The sequence below is a fragment of the Phyllostomus discolor genome, chromosome 2 (genome assembly GCF_004126475.2).
Source record: "Phyllostomus discolor isolate MPI-MPIP mPhyDis1 chromosome 2, mPhyDis1.pri.v3, whole genome shotgun sequence".
Classification (NCBI taxonomy): Eukaryota; Metazoa; Chordata; class Mammalia; order Chiroptera; family Phyllostomidae; genus Phyllostomus; species Phyllostomus discolor.
Genome location: NC_040904.2, coordinates 60904092 through 60928147, shown reverse-complemented (window position 1 = coordinate 60928147; position 24056 = coordinate 60904092). Strand labels below are relative to the sequence as shown.

At 42.9% G+C, this 24056-nt stretch overlaps 1 protein-coding gene across 1 annotated transcript in view; it reads left to right on the top strand.

Annotated features, from left to right (window-relative positions):
- The first annotated feature begins 7657 nt into the window (after positions 1 to 7657).
- MINDY4B (MINDY family member 4B) overlaps positions 7658 to 24056 on the top strand; it is a 33885-nt gene continuing 17486 nt past the window's right edge. The window contains exons 1-7 of the mRNA XM_028534341.2: positions 7658 to 7831; positions 8066 to 8093; positions 9732 to 9902; positions 17960 to 18079; positions 18799 to 18890; positions 21031 to 21196; positions 21759 to 21824. Of these exons, the coding sequence (XP_028390142.1) occupies positions 7725 to 7831; positions 8066 to 8093; positions 9732 to 9902; positions 17960 to 18079; positions 18799 to 18890; positions 21031 to 21196; positions 21759 to 21824 (750 nt within the window). The 5' untranslated portion in view covers positions 7658 to 7724. The remainder of the gene's footprint in view (positions 7832 to 8065; positions 8094 to 9731; positions 9903 to 17959; positions 18080 to 18798; positions 18891 to 21030; positions 21197 to 21758; positions 21825 to 24056) is intronic.

Sequence of the window (24056 nt, the reverse complement as noted above, 5' to 3'; positions counted from 1 at the left end):
GTTTATTTTTTAGATTCAATTGTTGATAGATTTGTGGGTTTTTTGCCATTTTATTGTTCATAGTTTTGATCTTCTTTTTCTTAAATAAGTCTCTATAATATTTCATATAATACTGAGTTGGTGATGATGAACTCCTTTAGATTTTTCTTGTCTGGGAAGCTCTTTATCTACCCTTCAGTTCTAAATGATAGCTTTGCTGGGTAGAGCAATCTTGACTGTAGGTCCCTGCTTTTTGTGACTTTGAATATTTCTTGTCCATCCCTTCTAGCCTGCAAAGTTTCTTTTGAGAAATCAGCTCACAGTCTTATGGGAACTCCCTTGTAGGTAACTAACTTCTTTTCTCTTGCTGCTTTTAGATTCTCTCTTTATCTTTAAACTTTAGCATTTAATTATGATATGTCTTGGAGTGGGCCTCTTTGCATCCATCCTATTTGGGACTCTCTGTGCTTGCTGGACTTGCATGTATATTTCCTTCACTAAATTAGGGAAGTTTTCTTTCATATTTTTTCAAATAGATTTCCAATTTCTTCCTCTTTCTCTTCTCCTTCTACCCCCCCCCCCGCTATGATTTGAATATTGGACTTCTTGAAGTTGTCCCAAAGGCTGAGTATACTATCCTCATTTGGGGGGGGTTCTTTTGTCTTCTTGTTGCTCTGTGTGGTTGTTTTATTGCTTCCTTATGTTCCATATTATTGATTTGATTCTTGGCTTCATTCATTCTACTTTGTTTCCCTGTAAATTGTTCTTTATTACAATTAGTGTATCCTTCATTTCTGACTGGATCCTTTTTATGCTGCTGAGGTCCTCACTAATATCCTTAAACACCTTCATAAACAGTGTTTTAAAATCTTCATCTGATAGATTGCTTATCCCTATTTTGTTAAACTCTTTTTCTAGAGTTTTGACCTGTTCTTTCAGTTGGCCCATACTTCCTTGTCTCCTCATTTTAGCAGCCTCCCTGTGTTTGTTTCTATGTATTAATTAAAGCTGCTTTGAATCCATGTCTTGGTCATGTGGCCTAATGGGTGTCCTATAGGGTCCAGTGGCATAGCCTCCCCTATCACCCAAGCTCAGTACTCAAGGTACATTCTTCATGTGGACTGAGTACACCTTCCTCTTGTAGTTGAGCCTTGGTTGTTATTGGCTGATCAATGTGAGAGATTTGCCCAGGCCTGTCAACTGCAAGTATTGGCTGTGACCACCTACCACCCACCTCCACCTTCTGTGGAGGATCAGTTGTGCAGGGGCAGGGTGGTGGTGCTCCTATGTGGTCTATAGCTGTCCACTGGTTGCACTGGCCCTGGGGTTTCCCAGGTGGCACAGGCCAAGGTTAGCTCCCACCCGTGTTTTGCCTGGGGCAACCCCACCTTAGCTATAAAGCAATCTGAGATGGCTGCCACTTGTGCTGGGCTTGGAAATTCCCAGGGGAAGCCAAGCTGTTAATCTAGGCTGGCTGCTGCTAGTGTTGGACTTGAGACTCCAACTATTGCTTGTTTGATAGGATATAGGAAGTTGTGAAGCATGAGCCAAGACCGGCCATTTATATGGAAAAGCAGCTTGGGTGGGCCCATAAGTTGGGCAGGGTGGAGTCTCTGGGGATCTCAAGGGGGGTCAAACAGTGTTAGTTAGATTGATGGGCTCTCAGATATGGCACCAGCTTGCTGGCTCTGAGGGGGAGAGTTTAGGAAAGGGACAATGGCCTCTGCTCTCCTTGATGCCAGCCACTTTAGTTTCTTCCAGTATGCCACTGGTGCTTTTCAAGCTGCTACCCAAGTGCTGAAGCTCAGGGCAAGTGATCCTGAGTAGGCCAGTTCATGTGTGAGTTCTTTTTTTTTTCAGATTTTATTTATTTGTCTTTAGAGTAAGGGAAAGGGAGGGAGAAAGAGAGGGAAAGAAACATCAATGTGTAAGAGATACATCAATCAGTTGCCTCTTGCACTCCCCCAACTTGGGACCTAGCTTATTATCCAGGCATGTCCCCTGACTGGGTATTAAACCAGTGACCTTTCAGTTCGCAGGCCAGCACTCAATCCATTGAGCCACACCAGCCAGGGCCATGTGTGTGTTCTTTATGAGGAACTGGTTGGAATTCCAGAAGTTTCTTCCACTGACTTAATCCCCACTGGTCTTTGCAGCCAGGATTTGTGGGAACTTATCTTCCTGGCACTGGAACCCTGGGCTATAGGACCTGGTGTGGGGCTGGGACTCCTCACTCCCAAGATATTCCTCTGAATTTTAATCTACCACATGTGCATGAGGGAGCAGCTTGTTCTGCATCTGCACCCTCCTACCAGTCTGGATGGATGTGGTTTCTTTATTGCTTAGTTGTCAGATTTCCATTCAACTTGATTTCTGACAGTTCTGAGTGATGGCTGTTCTATATTTTAGTTGTAATTTTAATGTGGTTGTGTGAAGAGGCAAACCATGTCTGCCTACGCCTCCATCTTGAACAGAAGCCTAGAAAGGCTTTTTCAATGCCCTTTATGTTTACAATAAAAATACTAACTCTAGTCCTGGCCAGTGTGGCTCAGTTGCTTGAGGGTTCAATTCCTGGTCACGACCACTCTAGTCATAGTAAGTCCAAAGAGCCTCTTTGCTTTGGCCTGTTAGCATTCTCAGGATTTTACAAAACTCATAATCAGAAATGTTTACAGAGAAAATGACCTCCTGCTGAAGAGTTTCAATTTTAGCATTCAACCAAAACAGAATAGACAAGAACACTAACTGTAAGCAGCTTGTTTTTGATAACACTATTGTATTACTCTGTTTCTCCATAGAAACAGATCCAATAAAATAGGGGAGAGAAACAATGAGAAAGAGAATTTATTTTAAGAAATTGGCTCACATGATTGTGGGGCTGGAAATTCTGAAATGTACAGGACAAGCTGGCTGGTAGGCTGGAGACCCAGGGAGGAGAAGAGGTTGCAGTTTAAGTCTAAAGGCTGTTTGGATGCAGGCTTCCCTTCTTCCTTCAGAGACCCCAGTCTTTTCTCGTAAGGCCTTCAACTAATTGATTGAACCTTCCCCCCATTATGCAATTAATACTTTCATTCAAATTTACTATTTAAATATTAAAACATATAAAAAGTACATTCACAGCAACACCTAGACTGGTGTTTGACCAAAAACTGGGTACCATAGCCTAGCAAGTTAACACATAAAATTAACTATCAAAACCACTAATATCCTTTTTTTTAAAGATTGTATTTTTATTTATTTTGAGAGAGGGAGGAAAAGAAGGAGAAAGAAAGGGAGAGAAATATCAATGAGCAGCAGAAACATCAATCGGTTGCCTCTTGCACATGCCCAACTGCGGACATGGCCCACCACCCAAGCATGTGCCCTGACCAGGAATTGACCTGGAAACCTTTTATTTTTTTAAAGTATATTTTATTGATTATGCTATTACAGTTGTCCCACTTTTTTCTCCCCTTTATCCCCCTCCCCTCTGCATTGCCCCCTCACCCTCCAGTATTCCCATCCCCACAGTTCATGTCCATGGGTTGTACATATAAATTATTTGGCTTCTCCATTTCCTATGCTATTCTTAACCTCCCCCTGTCTATTTTGTGCCTACCTATTATGCTTCTTATGCCCTCTGCCATTCCCCCCCATTCTCCCCCTCCCCCTCCCAGCTGATAACCCACAATGTGATTCCATTTCTGTGATTCTGTTCCTATTCTAGTTGTTTGCTTAGTTTTTGTGTTGTTTTTTAAGGTTCATTTGTTGATAGTTGTGAGTTTGTTGTCCTTTTACTGTTCATAGTTTTTGATCTTCTATTTGTTAGATAAATTCTTTTAACATTTCACATAGTAAGGGCTTGGGGGTGATGAATTCCTTTAACTTTCTCTTATCTGGGAAGCACTTTATCTGCCCTTCCATTCTAAATGATAACTTTGTTGGATAAAACAATCTTGGATGTAGGTTCTTGCCTTTAATGACTTGGAATACTTCTTTCCAGCTTCTTCTTGCCTGTAAGGTTTCTTTTAAGAAATCAGCTGAAAGCCTCATGGGAACTCCTTTGTAGGTAACTGTCTCCTTTTCTCTTGCTGCTTTGAAGATTCTCTCCTTATCTTTAAACATGGGTAACTTAGTGATGATGTGCCTTGGTGTGTTCTTCTTTGGGACTCGCTGGGCTTCCTGGACTTCCTAGAAGTCTATTTCCTTCGCCAGATTGGGCAAGTTTTCCTTCATTATTTATTCAAATAAGTTCAATTTCTTGCTATTCCTCTTCTCCTTCTGGTACTCCCATGATCCAGGTGTCAAAGTGCTTAAAGTTGTCCCAAAGGTATCTAAGCCTCTCCTCATTTTTTTTTTTTTTTGCATTCTTGTTTCTTCATTCTGTTCAGATTGGGTGCTTATTTGTTCCTTTTGTTCCAAATCATTGCTCTGAGTCCTGGTTGCCTTCTCTTCACTGTTGGTTCCCTATATATTTTCCTTTATTTCATTTTGTGTAGCCTTCATTTCTTCCTTCATTTTGCAACTAAGCTCAATCAATTCTGTGAGCATCCTGATTACCAGCATTTTGAACTCTGCATCAGACAGGTTGTCTATCTCCACGCCACTTAGTTCTCTTTCTGGAGTTTTGATCTGTTCTTTCATTTGGGCCATATTTCTTTATCTCAGTGCACCTGTTACATGTAAGGGGTGGAGCCTTAGGTATTTGCTAGGGCAGGTAACCATTTTTTTCTTGTCCATGGTTCATGCATGGTAAATTCTTTGGCTACTCCATTTCCTATACTATTCTTTTTTAAAAAAACTTTATTTACACGTTTTATTTGTATCTTTTTTTATTGTTGTTCAAGCACAGTTGTCTCCACTTTCCCCCCACCACCCTCCCCCACCTCACCCACCCCTACCTTCCACCCTAAATCCTACCCACCTTTGGCTTTGTTCATGGGTCCTTTATATTTATTCCTTGATGACTCTTCCCTTTCTTTTCCCCGTTATCCCCCTACCTCCTCCCCTCTGGTTACTGTCAATTTGCTCTTTATTTCAATGTCTCTGGTTATATTTTGCTTGCTTATTTGTTGTGTTGATTAGGTTCCACTAATAGGTGAGATCATATGTATTTGTCTTTCACTACCTGGCTTATTTCACTTAGCATAATGCTTTCCAGTTCCATCCATGCTGTTGCAAAGGGTAGGAGCCCCTTCTTTCTATTGCATAGTATTCCATTGTGTAAATTTCTGCACTATTCTTAACAGCCCCCTGCCAATTCTGTACCTACCAGTTTGTACTTCTAAATCCTGCACTTTTCCCCCTATTCTTCTTTCTTCTCCCAACTGGTAACCATCCAAATGAGCTCCATATCTATGATTCTATTTCTGTTCTGCTTGTTTGCTTAGTTTATTTTTAGGTTCAATTGTTAATAGTTGTGAATGTATTGCCATTTTAAAGTTCATAGTTTTGATCTTCTTCTGTTTCTTATATTACTCCCTTTAACATTTCATATAATAATGGCTTGGTGATGATGAACTCCTTTAACTTAACCTTGTCTGGGAAGCTCTTTATCTTCCCTTCAGTTCTAAATGATAGCTTTGCTGGATAGAGTAATCTAGGTTGTAGGTCCTTGCTTTTCATCACTTTGAATACTTCTTGCCAGTACCTTCTAGCCTGCAAAGTTTCTTTTCAGAAATCAGCTGACAGTCTTATGGGAACTCCTTTGTAGATAACAACTATCTGCTTTTCTCTTACTGCTTTTAAGATTCTCTCTTCATCTTTAATCTTTGACATTTTAACTAGGATATGTCTTGGCATAGGCCTCTTTGCATATATCTTATTTGGGATTCTCTGTGCTTCCTGGACTTGCATGCCTATTTCCTTCACCAAATTAGGGAAATTTTCTTTCATTATTTTTTCAGATAAGTTTTTCATTTCTTCCTCTTTCTCTCCTCTTTCTGGCATCCCTATGATTTGAATGTTGGTACATTTGAAGTTGTCCCAGAGGCTCCTCCCTTATTGTCATTTTTTAAATTCTTTTTTCTTCTTGCTATTCTGATTGAATGTTTTTTTATCCTTTGTGTTCCAAAGAACCATTTATTTGATTCTTGGTTTCATCCATTCCCCTGTTGATTTCCTATAATTTTTTCTTTATTTCACTTAGTGTAACCTTCATTTTTGCCTGGGTCTTTTTTAATGCTGTTGAAGTACCCGATGAGTTCCTTGAGTACCCTAATAATCAGTGGTTTTAACTCTGCATCTGATAGATTGCTTATCTCCATTTTGTTTAGCTCTTTTTCTAGAGTTTTGTTCTGTTCTTTTGTTTGGATCATATCTCTTTGTCTCTTGATTTTGGCAGCCTCCCTGTGTTTATTTCTATGTATTAGGTTGAGCTGCTTTGACACCTGTCTTATTAATGTGGCCTATTGTAGAAAACTGCACCTATAAGTTGGATGAGGCACAGCCTTAGGTAATCACCATGGTGAGGCAACCCGTGTGAACCAGGTTGATGGAGTCTCAGACTTTGTGGCTTTGTGTAGGGGTGGGCTCAGAAAAGAGACAATGGCTGCCATCTGGACTATCAAATTTGTTCTAGGAGGAAGCTGTCCCCCCGGCACTTGCCCTGATGCCAGACACACAGTTTCTCCCTGATGTCATGAGTGCCCTTCCAGCTACTGCCCCAGTGTGGAGCCTAGAGGGAGTGAATCTGCTGTGGGCCCTTTAAGAGGAGATGCCTGAGAATCCTGCAGTTTCTCTTCAGCTACCCCAACCCTCACTGGTTTTTATAGTCAGAAATTATGGGGACTTATCTCCAGGCACTGGAACCCTGGGCTGGATGATCTGGTGTGAGGCTGGGATCCCTTGCACCCAAGATATCTCTCCCAATTTTTATCTACCACAGGTGGGTATGGAACTGTATGTTTTGCATATCCACATTTCCATGTCTCTGCCCCTCCTACCCATCCAAATGAATGTGACTTCTTTAATTCCTTGGTTGTTGGACTTCCACACCACTCAATTTTCTGATGATTCTGGTGATAGTTATTTTGTAGTCTACTTGTAATTTTTGTTGCATTTCTGAGAGTAGGTGAGCCATGTTTACCTATGCTTCCATCTTGACCAGAAGTCCAGGGTAATACTCTTTATTATCCCAGTTATTACAGATATAATTCATTCAACTAATTTGTCTCTCCCTGAAACAAATCAAGCCAATCCTTCATCAAACTGTGTGCAAGATTTCTGTGTACTAAAAACTATATGAAATATCTGTTGGCCTGTGTTTTCCTTGGCCTACATATTACTCAACAGTAGTTGACAGAGTTTTGTTTTTATATCAACTGTATGGCTTTTATCACCTTTGGCTACATATTTTCTGTTGACAAACACTTTTTAGACACACCACAGCATTAGGTGCTATCACCTTCCACCAGCATGCATCTCTTATCAATTAAAGTATCCCAGTTGCTTTGATACAGATAAGTAATTGCAATCCTTTTGTTTATAAATCTGTGCCTTGTATTAAACATTCATGGCATCTACACAGTGAACAAAAATACACAAAGTATTCCACCTCTAATGAAAATTTAATCATGATCTGATAGCAGGGGCTTACAGAGAGTCCAGGGCAGCACTTTGTGGCATGATCTCCTTGCTGGTCAAAAGTAGGGGTAGCACTCTTTACCTGGCCATCTGTGCCAACCACCACTCTTCTATTGCCAGACCTCTCTTTCATCTGGACAACTTCCTTCTTCCAATTATTTACATCATATAATTAAAAGGCTATGGAGATCTCAGACCAGAAACAACTCCCCCAAGAGCTGGATTTGGAGGAGATAACTAGGAAAATTTCATTTCTTGACAAATGGAGCGAAATCTTCAGTTATCACAGGTAAGATGTTCTCATTTTCTTATTTTTCTAGAACCAGAGGGATTTTAAGTGTTTAAGTAATCAGCTTTTTTGCTTGCTACATGAGAAGTCTCCACTATAGATTTACATTAAAAGCACTACAGTTCTAATGATTTTCAGAAAAAGACTTCCCTAGCAAGGTTGGGATTGAGGTTTGCAGATGTGATGGTTGAATAGAGTGAATAATTTTCTTGATGTTTCCTTTTTCATTTTTAGATTGGGAACCAATAATACAACTTCTCAGGTAATTACTTTTCTCAAAGACAATGGGTTTTCCTCTAGTTGTTTCTTCAAACGACCATGTTAACAGCAAAATCTGCACTTATTCTACACACATAATGTCATTCAGGCACCTGGCATTTAACACACAAAAACACAAACTAGAAAGTCTGTTGAAGATCTTTCCTTGTGCTTTCTTTTTTCATAAAAATCTCTTCCTACTTTTTATCATTAAGAGAACCATATGGTTATTATTTTAGAAAAAAGTAATATTAGAATCTAGAGTTCCTACACTTGTGAAATAATGCTATATTCTAACAACAAAGTGCTTCAGTATCCCTGAAGAAAAATTGTTTTGAAAATACTTATCTTTATTCAGCTTCTGAGAAATCATTTTCCTTCACCATTTTCAAAGGAGAGAAAGATGACTGTATGCGGGTGTTGAAAAGGCATTTTAAAATCTGTTTTACAATATAAGGTGAAAAATGTTTGTAACTCATGTCACCTGAAAAGGTTAGAAGGTAATAGACTGTATTTCAGATTCTTATTCAATCATTGAACAAACATAGCACAAAATATTAAGGTGACTTTCAGTAGTGTATGATATGACTAAACAATTGAATGATTAATATTTTAACCATAACACTAAAGCATCTCATCCCAGTAACCTGTGATCAAAAGCCTTATTTATCCTACTATTTTAACATAGTCTAAATTAGAATCAGGGAAACAGTGATTCTAGTTTAGTCCTGGAAGTACTAAATGAAGATAGCTACCATTTGAGGGAATACTCAAATAATAAAACAATCTTTAAATAAATAAATAAATAAATAAATGCCAAGTTATGCCTCACACAGGTGGAGGAAAACCCCTGGCACAAAGGGAAAGATTTTCCATGTGATTTACAAAAATGTATCTTATCACATCAATAGTCTGTGACTTGGATGCTGTGTTTCTGAGATAAGAAAGCATCTTTACCTCTAGGAAGCCAGAAACACTGAAAAGGCAGTTTCCTTCATGCTTCAGTTACCCATAGGGCAGATTTGTTTCATGACATCGGTATAGAAGTGAAGGAAATTGGAAGAAGAGTTAATGCTAACTTATATATAAATGCCATAAAATCAGTCAAGGAAAATAAAAATAGATATTTTTCTTTAAAGATGGGGGGTGAATTTTTTTAAAGAAGCAAACTCTACTCACTTATTGGGGAATGGGAATGTGAGAGAATTAAAAGAAGGTAATCTGACTTCATTTATTGTCCAGTTAACAACACAATGAAAAATACCTCATATAGACCAAAAAGATTCAGTCATTGTTTATAAAATGCTGTCCTCTCAAAATAAGACACAGTGACATTTATATTCTCCTCTAAACATAATTTCAAGTGAAGGTCTTGATAGAATTAATTATGTTTGCATAATTAATAAAAATCAAGAGGTTACATTTAACCTCTTCAAGTCGCCTAAAACTTATGAGAAATATTTTGACAGACACTGGGATTTTTCTGCCTCTTTTATTGCCACTTATCACAATTTTTAGATATCTTAAAACGGGAGACAACATTTTCTGGAAAAAAAATTTTTCAGAGAGAAAGAAAGAAAAGCGGGGGAAAGGTTGTCACAGCTCTGTTTCCTTTTGTTTTCGGTGACAGCATTTTACACAGAATCCCGAAGGCAGCCACGCATCTGCTGATGAAAGTAAAGATGGGCCAGGAATGCCTCGGCCCAAAGGATACGGACTCTTGACATCAAGCAGCCTTTGTTCTTTGCCCAACCCCTCCTCTATCATCTCTTCAAAATCAGGCGGCGTTCCTATCTCCCTAGCAATGGCTATGGTGAGTATAGCTTGTCAATTAAACATGAAACGAAACATAATCTTACCCAAACAACAGAGCTGGATAATCTTATCTGCTGTCATGTGAGAGTATTATTGAAGATAAGAATACAGCTGGTTGTTATTGGTAAAAGGAGAATATAATTAAAATGACTTATTTATAGTATTTTTCAAGGACACCAGTGACATTACAATCTTCTCTCAAATTCCAAGTCTTTCTTTATTCAGTTTCTTGATTTGACAGTTAAATTTGAGGTAAGAGAGTTCAAGTCAAATAATTCACTTTATAAGGTACGGTAGACCAGACAGTGAACACTACAAATACATAAGACAACCTCGATGGCTGAGACAGGGTCCTGGTCCAAGTGTGGGCAGGAGGGAGAAGGTACCAGACCCAGGGGACCTGTACCAGACCCAGTCCTGGGGCAAGAGCCAATCTCAGGAAAGAAAAGTTTTCTGGGGCTGACAACTGATACACACATTTGAAAAGAAACCAACATTTGAGGATCCAAGTGGATCTGAAAGCTTCTGGTCCTAAGGACCATTTGGTCAATTCAAAATTTTGCCAGGGATGGGTGAAGCGCTGAGACAGACCCAGCTAGGAAGCAAAACTAGCAGCTTCTCATTGGATCAAACAGGACAGTGCTGGATGCAAAGTCTTGGCAAATATCCCAAGGACCTGCTGTCATGGTAAAAGAGGAATGCTGGGAAGTGGGAAAGCTTAGCCAGGGGTGGAACCAGGAAAATGGCACCAGCTTCGATGAGAAATCCCTCCAATTGCACAGCCCTCTAATGTAACCTTCACATTCACCTCATCCCCCAACTACTACTACATTCACACTACTTTCGAGAGAAAGAGTGTGAAAGAGACCTCTACCCAGGGGCGTTAAGAACAAGAGGAAGAAGCAGCACCTCCTTCATGAGCACAGGGTGCCCTCCACCTGGGCATGGGTGCAGAAACCTCCCCGGACCAGCCTGGTCATGTGAGCCAAGACCAGCAATATTTGCCCTGTCAGGCCCACTGTGTGCTTACAGCTCCACGGTCCTTGCGCTGCACCCATGGCCCCTGCTGAGGGGGTTCTGGGGTCTGGAAACCCTTCTGGGGAAGCTACACAGTCTCCATCTGCTTTTTGAGCAGAGGCTGAGCTGGCCTGAACTGCAGTATTCCCAACTCTCAATATAGCTTCCCTTTAAGTTCCCCAGATGAAACAGCATCAGCTATAGGGACTCCAGCCCCCCAATTGTATTCTATGGTGCGTAATCTCACAGGCTTCACAGAGCTGCTCTCCACTGTCACATTTGCTCTGTCTTGTCAAAAACCTTTCCACCTCAACTCACCTTCCCTCTTCTGCTCAAATGCCAGATGTCACAGGGGGATAAGTCAGCAGGGCTCTCAGAAGATACTACTCTTTGCTCATTGGCCTCACTGCCCCTCAGTGGTGCCTTAACCTGTGTCTTAGGTACCTCATGAATCCTCTCCTTGTGGGTAATGAAGACAGGTGATGCATTACCTTTTCATGCCCAGGTTCAGTGGCCAGGCCACCACACTGTGCCAGAAGACAAAAGTTAGAGCAACTGCCTGTATTTTACTGGATGAGATAAAGTTTTTAATGAATGATCTCTAATAAAAATGTATATATATAGGAAAATAGGCTACTTTCTGTGTGAATAAGAGAGGAAACTATGATACTATATTGGAATTTGCCTGCATATGCATTCAGAAATTCCAGAAGACTTCATAATGTGTGACCGTGGGGGGAAGAATGGGAACAAGAGGCATGGGTGCAAGGGAGTCTTCTCAGTTGCCTTTCTGTACTCTGGATTTTGAACCATGTGGAAGTACAACCTATTTTAAAAACACACAAACAAATTTTAAAAATAGAAAAAAGGCATTCACAGATGTTTCCAATGTCCTCTAGTCTCTCTGTGTGTCTCTCTCTGTATGTCTCTCTCTGTATTTCAGAGACAGGAGAATCTGGGTCTGAATTCTCTCACTTCTCTGTAAACACAAATGTGATGCAATTGAAGACCTCCCCAATGACTTTTCCAAGGTAATTCTCTACCTTTGGAAAAGGCAGGGAGACAAAAAGAATTGGACTACTGTAGCCTGAAATGGAGTTGATGGAGTATTAAGGAAGTCCCAGAAGTAGAGATAATTGATTTTTCTTAAAAAAAAATTGGACTTATTCCCATTATATGGGCCAAATGATAGTGTGTCCTTTAAATAGTGGTAGCATTGATTAAACACACCCTGGGACTTGACAAGCCTTGGGATTCTGGATGTGTGTGCTCCAGGCAGCGGTTTGGAAGCTTGACCAATTCTAATCGGCCTTTCAGCAGGCAATGCAGCTGCCTAGCCAATTATCAGAGCTACTGACTCCTAATACCCACTTAGAAATGCATTTGTTGTCATTCTGCTGTTTTCCTTCCACCTTCTGTTTAAAGTAGGGATGCGTGGGACTTCCTGACATTGGCACACACTGTTTGCTGGGAATCTGCTGAGAAAGTAGGTGTGAGTGAAGCACACTATATACCCTTGCTTTCCTTGGCTCTCCTGTTTCTCACCTTTTTGTTGTCCTAGTTCCAATACCACAGCCTTCTTCATCTCCCCAGCCTAACGTCTAATGGTGTGTGTGCTGCAGTGAACTCTGGTCAAGACTGCTGGCCCAGGTGAGCTGAGGACGAGGGCAGCACCTGCCTCCGGGTTCTTCCACCAGGCTCACTCCACTGCCTGCCTTCCCCCCAGTGGCAATTTTTCATCCTCCTCCACAACCAGGCTCTTCTCCAAGACCCAGCCTGTAACACACTCCTGTAGCCTTTTTCATCGGCAGCCAATAATCAAACCCCACGCAGCAGGATCATACTAAAAATGTCATACTGGGAGAGCAAATATTTGGGGGGAGACCCAGATGAAGCTGTAATAGCGGGTAACAGGCAATGAGGTGACTTTTGGGGAGCAGGAAGTGTAGCCTGGTGGCCCCAGAATAAGGTCTGGCCAATAGATGGACTTCAGAAAGTATTTACTTAATTCATTAATTCACTGCTCTGGACAATCCTCTAGAGAGACACCTGAGTGTGGGATGTGGGTATCATTCCTGTGCCACTTCAGATGCACTCTCTACCCTTCCCTCCCTTCTCCAACCTACTCCCTGCCCAAGAGACTGACTGTAGGGACTCTCTCAACAGTGCTGCCTCCTCCTCTTGCTTCCTGTTGAGTATGACCTATGAGAGCTGTGGAGGGAGACTGGAAGGGGGAAGAGAATAAAGTTGGGCTGTGCATAGCTGGCTGGATCCTCCACCTCCCGCCACCCCCACTCCCCTCCCCCTGCCCCAGTGAAGTCTTCTCCTCAGCACTCTCCTTCCCAGTTTAGGTAACCACACTTGCCCCTACTCTTTAAGTCAGGGGAGATAACCACTTCTGAGTGTTGTTGGCGCTGGGACCCTGCATTAGCTGTTGTGGTTTCCCCATATGTAGCCCACATCTTTGTAAGTAGTTTCTGTATTAAACTTTCCTCAAGTTAATTATCCTGAGTCAAGAGTCCTGCTGGGACCCTGACTGGTACAAGTTGAAAGGCTTGCATTTGGGCCCTGGCACTGCCACTTACTAAGTATGTGATATTCCACTTAACTACTCTGGATCTCAAGTCCTTTTACTATAAAATGAAAGGGTTGAATTAGATTTTTTAAAAATTATTTCATAAGTGCTTATTGTAAGCTACTCTGTACCAGGCACTATTCCAGATGCTGACAAATCCATGATGAACACAGTCAAGCCAAGAGCCTAGTACTGTATTTGATGGGCTAGGAGAGAAATGTCTTCTCAGGACTCACTAGTTCTAACATCTCTGATTCCTTGATGGTCCAGTCATTTTTAAGGCAAGAAAAGATTTGGGGATAGAGCCTCAAAGAGAATGATTCTACTACAGGTTAGGTGGTGGGGGTGGGGTAGAAGATGGACTGGGCTAGGTTGTCACAGGGAAACTCTAAGCCCAGGGACAAGGGACAAGCAGCAGGGGTGAGTAAATTGAGCCTGTTGGGAAGAATGACCCAGGACCTCTGCCTCTATGTGAGTGTGTTAATGATCATCATCATTATTATCATCATCACTGCAACCAGGAGAGAGGTATTCATTGCAAATCCTAGAAAAGAAACAGTGAAAAGAGAAAAACTATAAACTGTGCTTGATTGTATTAAATAACAATGATCACCACAGTGATTTGTTAGGACTGTTTACCATTTGGGTCTCGTTACTAGGCAGCACAAGACGTATGTAGATCACTGAATATGCATCAGGTTAATCTCGTTGTAAATTATATTTGATATGAAAGTAAATGGGTGAGACAAATCATCTTTGTTGTTATGCTAACCAGTGGGGTTTGGCCTGAGAGACATGCAGGCCCCTCTGTTCTCAGCCTCCCCCAGGTGCATCTAGACAGTGACATTCTTTAAGGTGGAGGTGGCAGCTGGCAACAGAAACAAGAAAAGGGGTGGTTTGGCTTGCAGAATATGTATTCTACGCCTTCTCAGTCTCAAGAGTCATAATCTTTCACATTCGTACACTGCTTCTCCTCCTCCCTGATTCCAGCCAGTCTCTGGTCTTTTTCCATCTGTGTTAGGATTTTCTTCCTCCAGCACAAGATGTTCCAGAGTAGTCAGGCTGTGTTTTCACAAAGGTAATAACGCTCCAGATTTACTCAGCACCTCTGGGTCCCAAAGCCCTTTTCTGTTCGTCTTCTCTTTCAAGGATTGCTAAGATGTGGACCTAGCAGGGGTTCTCCCCATTTGGGGATAAGCAAATAAAGTCTTACAGAGGTTGGGCACTCGGTCCAAATCCACATGGTCAGCAGGGGGCATCCAACTGGGCTTCTCCGCACTGGCCAGCTATGCAGCCTTGATGTCAGGGGAGCACTTTCCGTGATTTCAATCCTCTGCTGGGGAAATCCTGGGCCAGTGGCCCTCTTTGGCTGTGGTACGCACTGAGTCTAAGTCTTCTAAGAGCATCCTGTGTGTCTGTCTGCTTCCTCACCCTGGTTTGCTGTTGCCCTGAGACACAGATGGGTCATTTTTCCCTAAGTGCAGCTCTGAGCCCTTGCTCACACTGAAATGCACCTGCCTCTAGTTTTCTCTGAAGAGACAATCTTCTCTTTCGAGGACAGGAGCAGAGATGGATAGGAAAGAAACTCCAGCCATGGAACCAGACCATGGTCTGACACGGGGAAGACCATTCCAGGTGCTGCTTCTCCTGCATCTGTCCTTCTTAGAGACGTGAGGGCCAGCTCCCCCCACAGCTGGGAAGAGGTGCCACAGCTCTCTCTGGTCCTGTTGGGCTCCAGGTTCTTTGTCCAAGGCTCTGGATGCAAGCATCAGCTCCAAAGTGCTTTCCAGTCTCAGTTTTTACTAACTTCCTGCCCTGAGGCTGTGAAACACACGTGTTCCATTTCCACTGAACTACTCCCTATGCCTTGACACCCTAAATACTGGGTGTGTGTTTGCAGATCTTTCTCTCTGTCTGACCTCTCCTCACTACAGGCAGTAGGCCTGTCCCAGACAGCAGGATGGGTGCCTCTCCTGAAGCATGGGGTGCATCGTTAAGCACCATATTAAACAACCTGAGTTATTTCATCTGCTGGGGAAGTTAGCCCCTGCCTGATGCGTGGGTCACTGGCCAGCAGTGATCACAGAATGCTGTGGATGGCTCGTCGAAAAACACATGAGAAAAAAACATGCACAGAGACAAACTAGTTTCTGTGGGGAAGTAGGGACGAAATGGCCACCCCAACTAGTGGGGAGTGCTCCGATTTACTGTCCATACCTGCTTTTATTGAGCTCATTTTGCATAATAATTCAGGTAAAGTACAGTACTTATCAGGGGGAAGTAAGGAACCATAGAAAACAAGGAACTCTGCTGGTCTACTTTTGAGTTGGGGTCAAAGAGCTGTAAGACTTTGAGGAACAAACTAACTTCCTCCTTGGACCCCTCTCATTCAACTGAGAGCATTCTAAACAAAGAAGGTTTCACAGTAATTTACATATTCTTTCTTAGGCCTGATCACCCAGGGAATCCGCCCTTTTCAGCACAGAGCTGCACCACCCTGTCATTGTTTCAGGCTTAGGTGGAGCAAGGGAACTAAGGCAAACAAGAGATAAGGAGATTTTCTCCCAGACGATGAGAACTCAGGCTATGTCAAAGCCAAGGAGCGAGGGTCCATCACCCCCTTTTGCTGCAGCCCCCAAAGTCCCTCTGGGGGGCCTCCCAAAGTGATCGTGCCTGTCTTAGGTCATTCCCCTCTTGGGGAATCTTACCCGTCTTTGGCTAACCGACCAAGCTTTTTGGGGTTCAGTTATGAATAAAGCAGCAGAAGCAGCATTCCTGCCAGGGAGATAAGCTTTTGTCTCCTTGCTAGCTTACAGTTCCAAGGGAGTTCCCTTAGCCTTAGCCTAGGTGGGGGTTTCAGCTCCTGATACCAGTCAGGGCAGTTCCCAACACCTGCCCCTCTCTGTCAGGCTGGGGTAGCATACGTTCACTCCTCTTCAATACTTCTTACCTCCTTTTTTAACTGAAACAAGTGTGAGCTCTGATGGAGCTTTCACAGGCAACAGCTTCTAGCCATCATTCAACAACGCTGTTTTATTTCCACTATATTTTTTATCATGTATGGCAAGTGATTTTGATTTTCATTTAAGGAGGTAATACAGAGTATCCCTGTTAAGTTATAACTTTCTAAGTTATAAAGAATGGCCCAAACTGATGAAGGAGTTTAATTAAATAATGACTTGCACACAGAAGTGACAGCAGTCATAGGCCAGCACACACGGGTTAAAGCTGGGCAGGCAAAGCAATGGAGTGAGAATGGGCACAAACCCCAGCTCTTTCTTTGTCCATTGGCTGGGTGACCTTTGGCAAATACTTCTCTGTAAAAAGGGGATCGTAATGTACCTACCTCAAAGGATTATATTAACATAGTGAATGTAAAGCACTTAGCTCAGTGCCTGGTGCATAGATAATGCTCAATAAATGCTAGATGTCATTTGTCAGCCTAGTAGAAAAGTTACCTCTTCCATGAAGCCTTCCTAGGTACCGCCATCAGCATTTCTCTCTCCTTCCTTTGTTCTTTCATGGTACTTTGCACTTGATTGCACTTGACTTATGGAACTTCACACTTTCTGTCTTGTACGTAGTTATGCGATATTAGACTTTTTATATGTCTGTGTCCCATACAGGACCTCGCACATGCCACTAATACACTTCTGATTATGAATGGATTCCCTTTTTTGCATGTGTTTATTTTACAAAGGCTTGTTTCCTTTTTTTTTCCCTAGGGAAGATTTAAAGATGGTTTCCAATCTTTTTTAAGATTTTTTTATTCATTTATTTATTTTTAGAGAGGGGAAGGGAGGGAGAAAGAGAGAGAGAAATATCAATGTGTGGTTGCTTCTCACATAGCCCTCACTGGGGACCTAGCCTGCAACCCAGACATGTGCCCTGACTGGGAATCGAATCTGTGACCCCTTGGCTCACAGCCCATGCTCAATCCACTGAGCTACACCAGCCGGGGCGATGGTTCCCAATCTTAATATACTATAGAGCATCCTGGAAAACCTTAGAGTCTGGGGCAAGTGAACAGAGAATACTTGTTTAATATCATTTAAACCACTATGCTATTCAGGCCTCAAACGCAGAGTCCTGTCTATTCCTTTTTTTGTGGAGCAGGCACAAGGACCAAGCTGCAGCCTGGTGTGTGCTACAAGAGTGTGAAGGACAGATAGCTAGCAATGAAAGGGGAGACAGGCTCAAGGGACAGAAATCAAACAGGGACAACAAGGAGGGTGGTTGACACACTAAGCCTTTGAGACAAAATGCCCTAAGTGAACCTGATGTGAATCTTTTGCATAGGACTTTACAATTAAAATAAAGGGAGTAATATGTAAGCCTGAATGTAAGAAGTGGACAGGTCCATCTCCACAATTTCGCAGTTTCACTTAAGATGGAACGATGAGGAATGTGTTTCAGAATAATTTTCTTCATTTGAGTGAACCATTTCTCTCCCCTCTTCTCAGAGGCTGCGGCAGAGCCTCTTTGGAAATGCAGTCCACACCTTCAGCTGTGACTGGGAAGAGGCCTGTTTCAGGTTCCACGATCCTTTTTCTGACCTGGCTTTTGCTTTGGAAGTGGGAAAGGTAAGAGCAGGTGACAGTTTTTAAAAGTCCCAATTCCATGTTCCTTATCTATGATTCCTTTCATTCTCATCCACGTGAATGCAAGTTTTCATTACAATCACCTGTAGAAACATACTGAGAATTTAAAATTTAACTCTAAATGATAATAGATTACAATTTACTGTCTGGTTTGTAACAAAGACTCAAACTCCTTTTTCTCCTTCCTCCCACCTTCTAAATTCTACCTTTCCTGTCTCTTTTCTCCAAGTCCTAAGCATCCCTGAGGACATAGAGGCAGGAGGAGATCTAGCAACTTCTTTTTGGCTTTTTTAAAACCTCAATAATTCACATCATTGATCAGCAGTCACACAGAATTTCAAGAGCTAGCCGTCTATTTCCTTACCTCCTACAAATCTAAAAGCACGACATAAAGCAGGGGCATTGTGGTGGTGGGCAGGGAGGGAAACATACCCCAGGTTCCAGTCTACGCGGCTGCACAAGAGGCTGGCCACTGCGGACTCTAGCCTCTGGGAGCCCATGGGGAGGGATGGCACAATGTGGCCCAGTGTCCCTTGATGAGCCCAGTGGATGCTATATACCAGGAGGGGAAAAGGCTGCACAGAAAAATAGATCGTGACATCCATTTTCAAGAGTTCCCTTTTGTACTGCTAGCACTGAGAGGCTCCGTTACAATTGTAAAGCCCTGCTCCCAGCCTCACTATTCATCTTCGCCTTCCCAGGGAGGTGCCCGAAGCATTCAGATGGCTGTACAAGGATCCATCATCAAATACTTGTTGTTTACAAGGAAAGGGAAAGACTGTAACTTCCACAGGTAAGAAGCCCCTGAGAAGAACTTGGAAAATTACTCATTTCCTGAGAATCTTTATATGCTAAATAATAGCAGAAAATCCCCTGGGTCTCCTCAGGAAGGGGACTTGCTCCAAAGACAGAAATGGGGCTGATTCTCCCAAAGGGACTGCATTTCATAACCAAGGAGGGTTTTCCTGGAGTCACTCTCAAAGTTCAGTTGCAGAATACTGCTGACAGTTTTTATGCTCTACTGCAGACCACCCTGTCAGGTAAAATGAAGCACCAGGTCTCAGGTGGCCTTACTTGACAATATTTGATGAGAAGCTTCAACCTAGCAATTCCAGGAAGGAACAAAAGGGCAATGAAAAACCTGATAAATGAAGGATTAATCCTCCTATTTAACCAGGCTGTCAAAGTACAGTGTTTGGTCATTGCCTATTTTAAAAATTCATTCAAATTACTTTATTCTTAGAAGTTAACAAGCCCCTTTCACTTGCAAAGCTCTATGCTTGATATTATAGAAACTGTAAATAATTAAAAGGCATATATCTGCTCTTAAGCAAGATAAGTTATCACCAGAAACTGGAACTAAATGTGCAATGTATTCTAAGATGGGGCAGTGCTAGGTTCCTGAGAAGCAGAGCTGAATCTGGGAAATCTTTGTATAAAGAGTGTCTGAAGGGAGTGTCCCCAGGAGAAACCTGGCAGAGAGTGTGGGAAGAGCCCAACATAAAAGGAGAAGGTGCAGAAGAATGTGGCTTCCAGGGCACCTCTGGGGTGTCACTGTCCCATCTTCAGCTAAGAGAGCCCTGGCTATAGGCCATCCTGCAGGAGGGGGCACAACTCCTGCCACTTCTGGGCCAGGTGGCTCCAGTTCTTTAGAGAAACTTGAAAGGAGGAGCCAGTAGCAACAGTACCGGAAGCAGCTGTCTAAAATAAAAGGGATCCCAGGGAATCTAGACAGAACACACACAATATTCACTGCACAAATGTAAAGCATTTAACACAGGCCTGGCATGTGGCAACTACTAAATACATAGTAATGGGTAACTCCTTTGATAGACCTGCTCTATGAAGCCTCCCTGAACCTTCCCAGTCACAAGTTTCCTCTCCTTCTGTACTCTCATAGCACTTTCTTTAATTCTCATCTGCCTCCAACGAGGGTTTTGGAGTGTGAGATTCCTTGTTACTCGTTTCCACATTGCCACAGAACTAGATGGATTCTATAAATTATCGCTGAATTCATTAATGAAACTCTATCATATGTTTCTTTCTGAGGACGACAGTTGTCAATGTAAAATGCTGAGGAAACAGGCAGAGTAAAGGTCTACTACATAAAGATGGGTTCCCATTTCCTGGGAGCTTTGACAGCCTGGGATTATTACTCAGTGGAGAGTAATGGTTAAGACTAGGGAGTCAGGAGCCAGACTGCCACATTCAAACCACTGCTCTACCACTTTAAAGATGAGTGACCAGGGGTGAATCATTCAACCTCTCTGTCTTACTTTCTACACCTCTAAGGTGGGAGTAGTAATAGTATCTACCTCCCAGGTTGTTGTGAGGATCCCATGAGGAGATCTGTGTGAAGTGCTCAGAATGATGCTGGACACAGTGAGTGCCCACTGAGTGTAAGCTCCAAGTTGGTGAGGACAACTTGAAGTGGGGCCTTCAGGATGTGATCAAGCAGAAAAGACAGATGTGGTGGGCAGAGTAAAGGCAGACAAGCACATGAGCAATGTGGGAAATATATTCGGGGGACTGGTCCATCGGGGCAGAGGGTTTACGAGATAGAAATCTGGGCGATAAAACAGGAAGAATTGTTCGGGCTTTGCTCTGAAAGGCCTGTGCCATTGGGTTAAAGAGCTAGGATCAGTCCCTGCTGGAGTTCAGGAAAGAGGACAGCAGAGGGACTCAGTGGGAGCGATAGTGCACAGGATGGGACTGGCTGAGGTTACTAGGAGAAACAGCATGTGCTGTGAGGACGCCAGTTCCAGTTGCAGCAGAGGGGACAAGGCCCTTGAGGACATTCTTGCAGTGTAGGTTGATTAAGGAACCAAATAGACCCACGCTGTATTCAGAAGAGTTCACAGAAGTGGAGGCCCCAGCACGCGGCTAGGTGACAGTCCACTCCAAGGTTTTCCCACCCCACCTCCTTCCTGTAGTTTATGTGCAATGAGCAAGCAAGAGCAGAAGCAAGCCTTGGCTGTGGCCCTGGCTGGTATCCTGTGGGCTGCAGGAGAAGCTCAGAAGGCCACCCTCTGTCTTGTCACTGAGGACACCTACATCACCTCAACTCCTGACTACTCTGCGGACAATTTCACTGAGCGGGTGAGTGCACTCCTGCCTGTCCTGCCAGAGAAAGGGCCAATGAAACCTGAGTGAGTGCTAGACTTACCATAGAAATGGAGGCAGAGCCCCATGGATGCTCCTGTAAGTGTCTGATGTGGCCAAAGGCACCGTCCAAAGAGGCAAGGACATAAAAGATCCAAGGGTTGTAAGAGATCCAAGCACCCAAAATAGAGAATCTGGCTATGGATTTCTCCTTCTGGAATTCACCATGGTCAAGAATGTCCCATACCTGAAATCATCATGATGGTATTTCCATGTCCACTGTCTTAAACATAGCTAAATTCTACCTATTAGAAAAAAACCTGTTTATGGTTTTATGGCTCAAGATATTATATTGATTTAAAACTGAGGAAGGTAAAAGCAAGGCCAGTAGCCACCCGACTTACCTTGTGTGTTTTACATGGCCTTGGGCAAGATGTCAGTTTTTAGCAATGTGATTTTGCAATGAAACAAGAATCTCCCTTGAGGTAATAACAGTGGTACCTTATAGATGTAGCTTTCATCTTCCTTTTCATTTTTATCTTCTATACCTGATTTATAGCTCCAGCTGTTTGAAGTTTTAGACAAAGAAGCCACTGAGAAATTCATCTATGATCATTTACAATGTGTAAGTGTTTAAGCATTGAGATAATTCTTTTATGTTGAACTGATCTTACAGGAATCTTCTTTCTTTTACAAAATGTATTTTTAATGATGCTTGTTAAGAAACCCAGATCATCTTGAGGGCTAAGGAAGGGCAGAATGAGAGAAAGGAAGCCCGTCTCTCCCTCCCTGCAACCTGGAAAGAGGCAGATCACACACAGGCCACTCGAAAATGCTTCTTTCTCCTTGGTTAATCCAACCTAGAAAACAATACTATAGAGGGCATATGCCAAGATTTTTTTGTGTGTGGGAGGAGAAAATGTTAAAGCAGTCTTGCCTCATCTAATGAATAAAACACAAACGTGGTAGCCAACTAAGGCTCTAGCCTGAATTGCCAAAATGACCCTTCACACTGACTCCAGCAAGATTACTTTGGTCTGAAAAACGTGGCCCTGTTTCACCTCTTCTATCAGCATCTTCCACACAATGTTTCCCTGGGGTGGGGAGGGGACAAAGTAAAGTAGTGATCGAAAATGGTGAGTTTTCATGCCCTGGCTGGCGTAGCTCAGTGGATTGAGCGCGGGCTGGGAACCAAAGTGTCCCAGGTTCGATTCCCAGCCAGGGTACATTCCTGGGTGGCAGGCCATAACCCCCAGCAACCACACATTGATGTTTCTCTCTCTCTCTCTCTCTCTCTCTCTCTCTCTCTATCTCCCTCCCTTCCCTCTCTAAAAATGGATAAATAAAATCTTTGAAAAAAAAAAGAAAAGAAAATGGAAGGTTGGTTTGTTTGCTTATTGGTTTAAGATTTCTCTTCAGAGTAGGAAATAAAAGTTGATTTTCTGAAGAATCAGTACTCTACAATGTGAATGCAGGAGACAATGAAATGAGCAGGGTAACCATGAAGCCATACAACTGTGGACTGTATAGAAGGGGGAACTGTGATCCATGAAGCTCACTGCTCCATTCCTTTCAAAGGCCTCAGGGGTGGAATACTTTGGCATGAGTTCTCAGCCACACTAACTACCCAGGATCATGGTTAAACTGCTTCCCCTGAGTCTGCCTCTCACACCATCTCATAGGTCTGCACCTCAGGCAGAAGAATGGCCCCCCACAGATGTCCATGCCCTGGCCCCCAGACCTGTGAATGTTCCATTACATGGCAAAGGGGACTTCAGTTTACTAATCAGCTGACTTTAAAATAGGGAGAACAGCCTGGGTTACCCAGGTGGGCCCAACGTAATCACAGGATCCTTAAATGTGGGGCAGGAAGGCAAAAGAGAGGGGAAGAGTGATGTGGTATGAGGAGAGTGTCACCATTGTGGCTGGCTTCGAAGATGGAAGGTGGGGACCATGGACCAAGGACTGTGGAGAGGGCTACTGGAAGGTGGAAAGGGCAGGAAACAGATTCTCCCCCAGTGCCTCCAGAAGGAACACAGCCCTGCAGACATCTTCATTCTCACCCAGCGAGACCCATGTCAGTTCTGACCTCTAGAACTATGAGATTTGTATTATTTAGGCTACTAAATTTGTTATAGCAGCAATATGAAACAATAAAAACTGTGTGATAGATTTTTCATACTGGACAGGAAATGTTAAGCTGGAAGCCTGCTTAGAGACTCCTTCTTGAGGGCCAGAGATGTTTAATGGGGCTACACAGATAGAGAGGAGCCATGTAAGAAATGAATGATCCTTGTAGCTGGAAGAGGCAAACCCTTCCCACTCTGTCTTCCATCTCTTCAACTCAGTCTTGGGAGAGTCTGATTCAATAGAAAGGACCCCTCCCTCTTCCGCTCATTTGCAAAGGATTCTTGAGCATTGAGAATCAGAAGATCAGAGCTGAAGCTACTCATGGGCTTTCCCCATCAAAGACGAAGAATGGAGCTGGAATACGTAATGAAAGCTCTAAACAGAAGCAGACTGCCCAGCACAGGTGGGCTTCACACAAGAGCTGCCTGTGTCGAGCCAATGCAAGCTGACCATTCCCATAGCCACGCTGTAGAAGGGCAGGAACCATTTCCTGAGCAAGGTGCAGACCATGACCAGGGGCTTCTCATTGTGATCAGCCCTCATTCAGACCGTTTTACCAAATGTCATTCACTATCAAAATGCACCTGTGTACACAGATCTCTAGCTAGATGACTAAGGGCTACATGTGTGCAGTAAGCCTATTGTTATAGGTTGAATTGCATCCTCCCAGAAAGATATGTTTAAGTCCTAACTCCTAGTACCTGTGAATGTGTTCTGATCTGGAAAT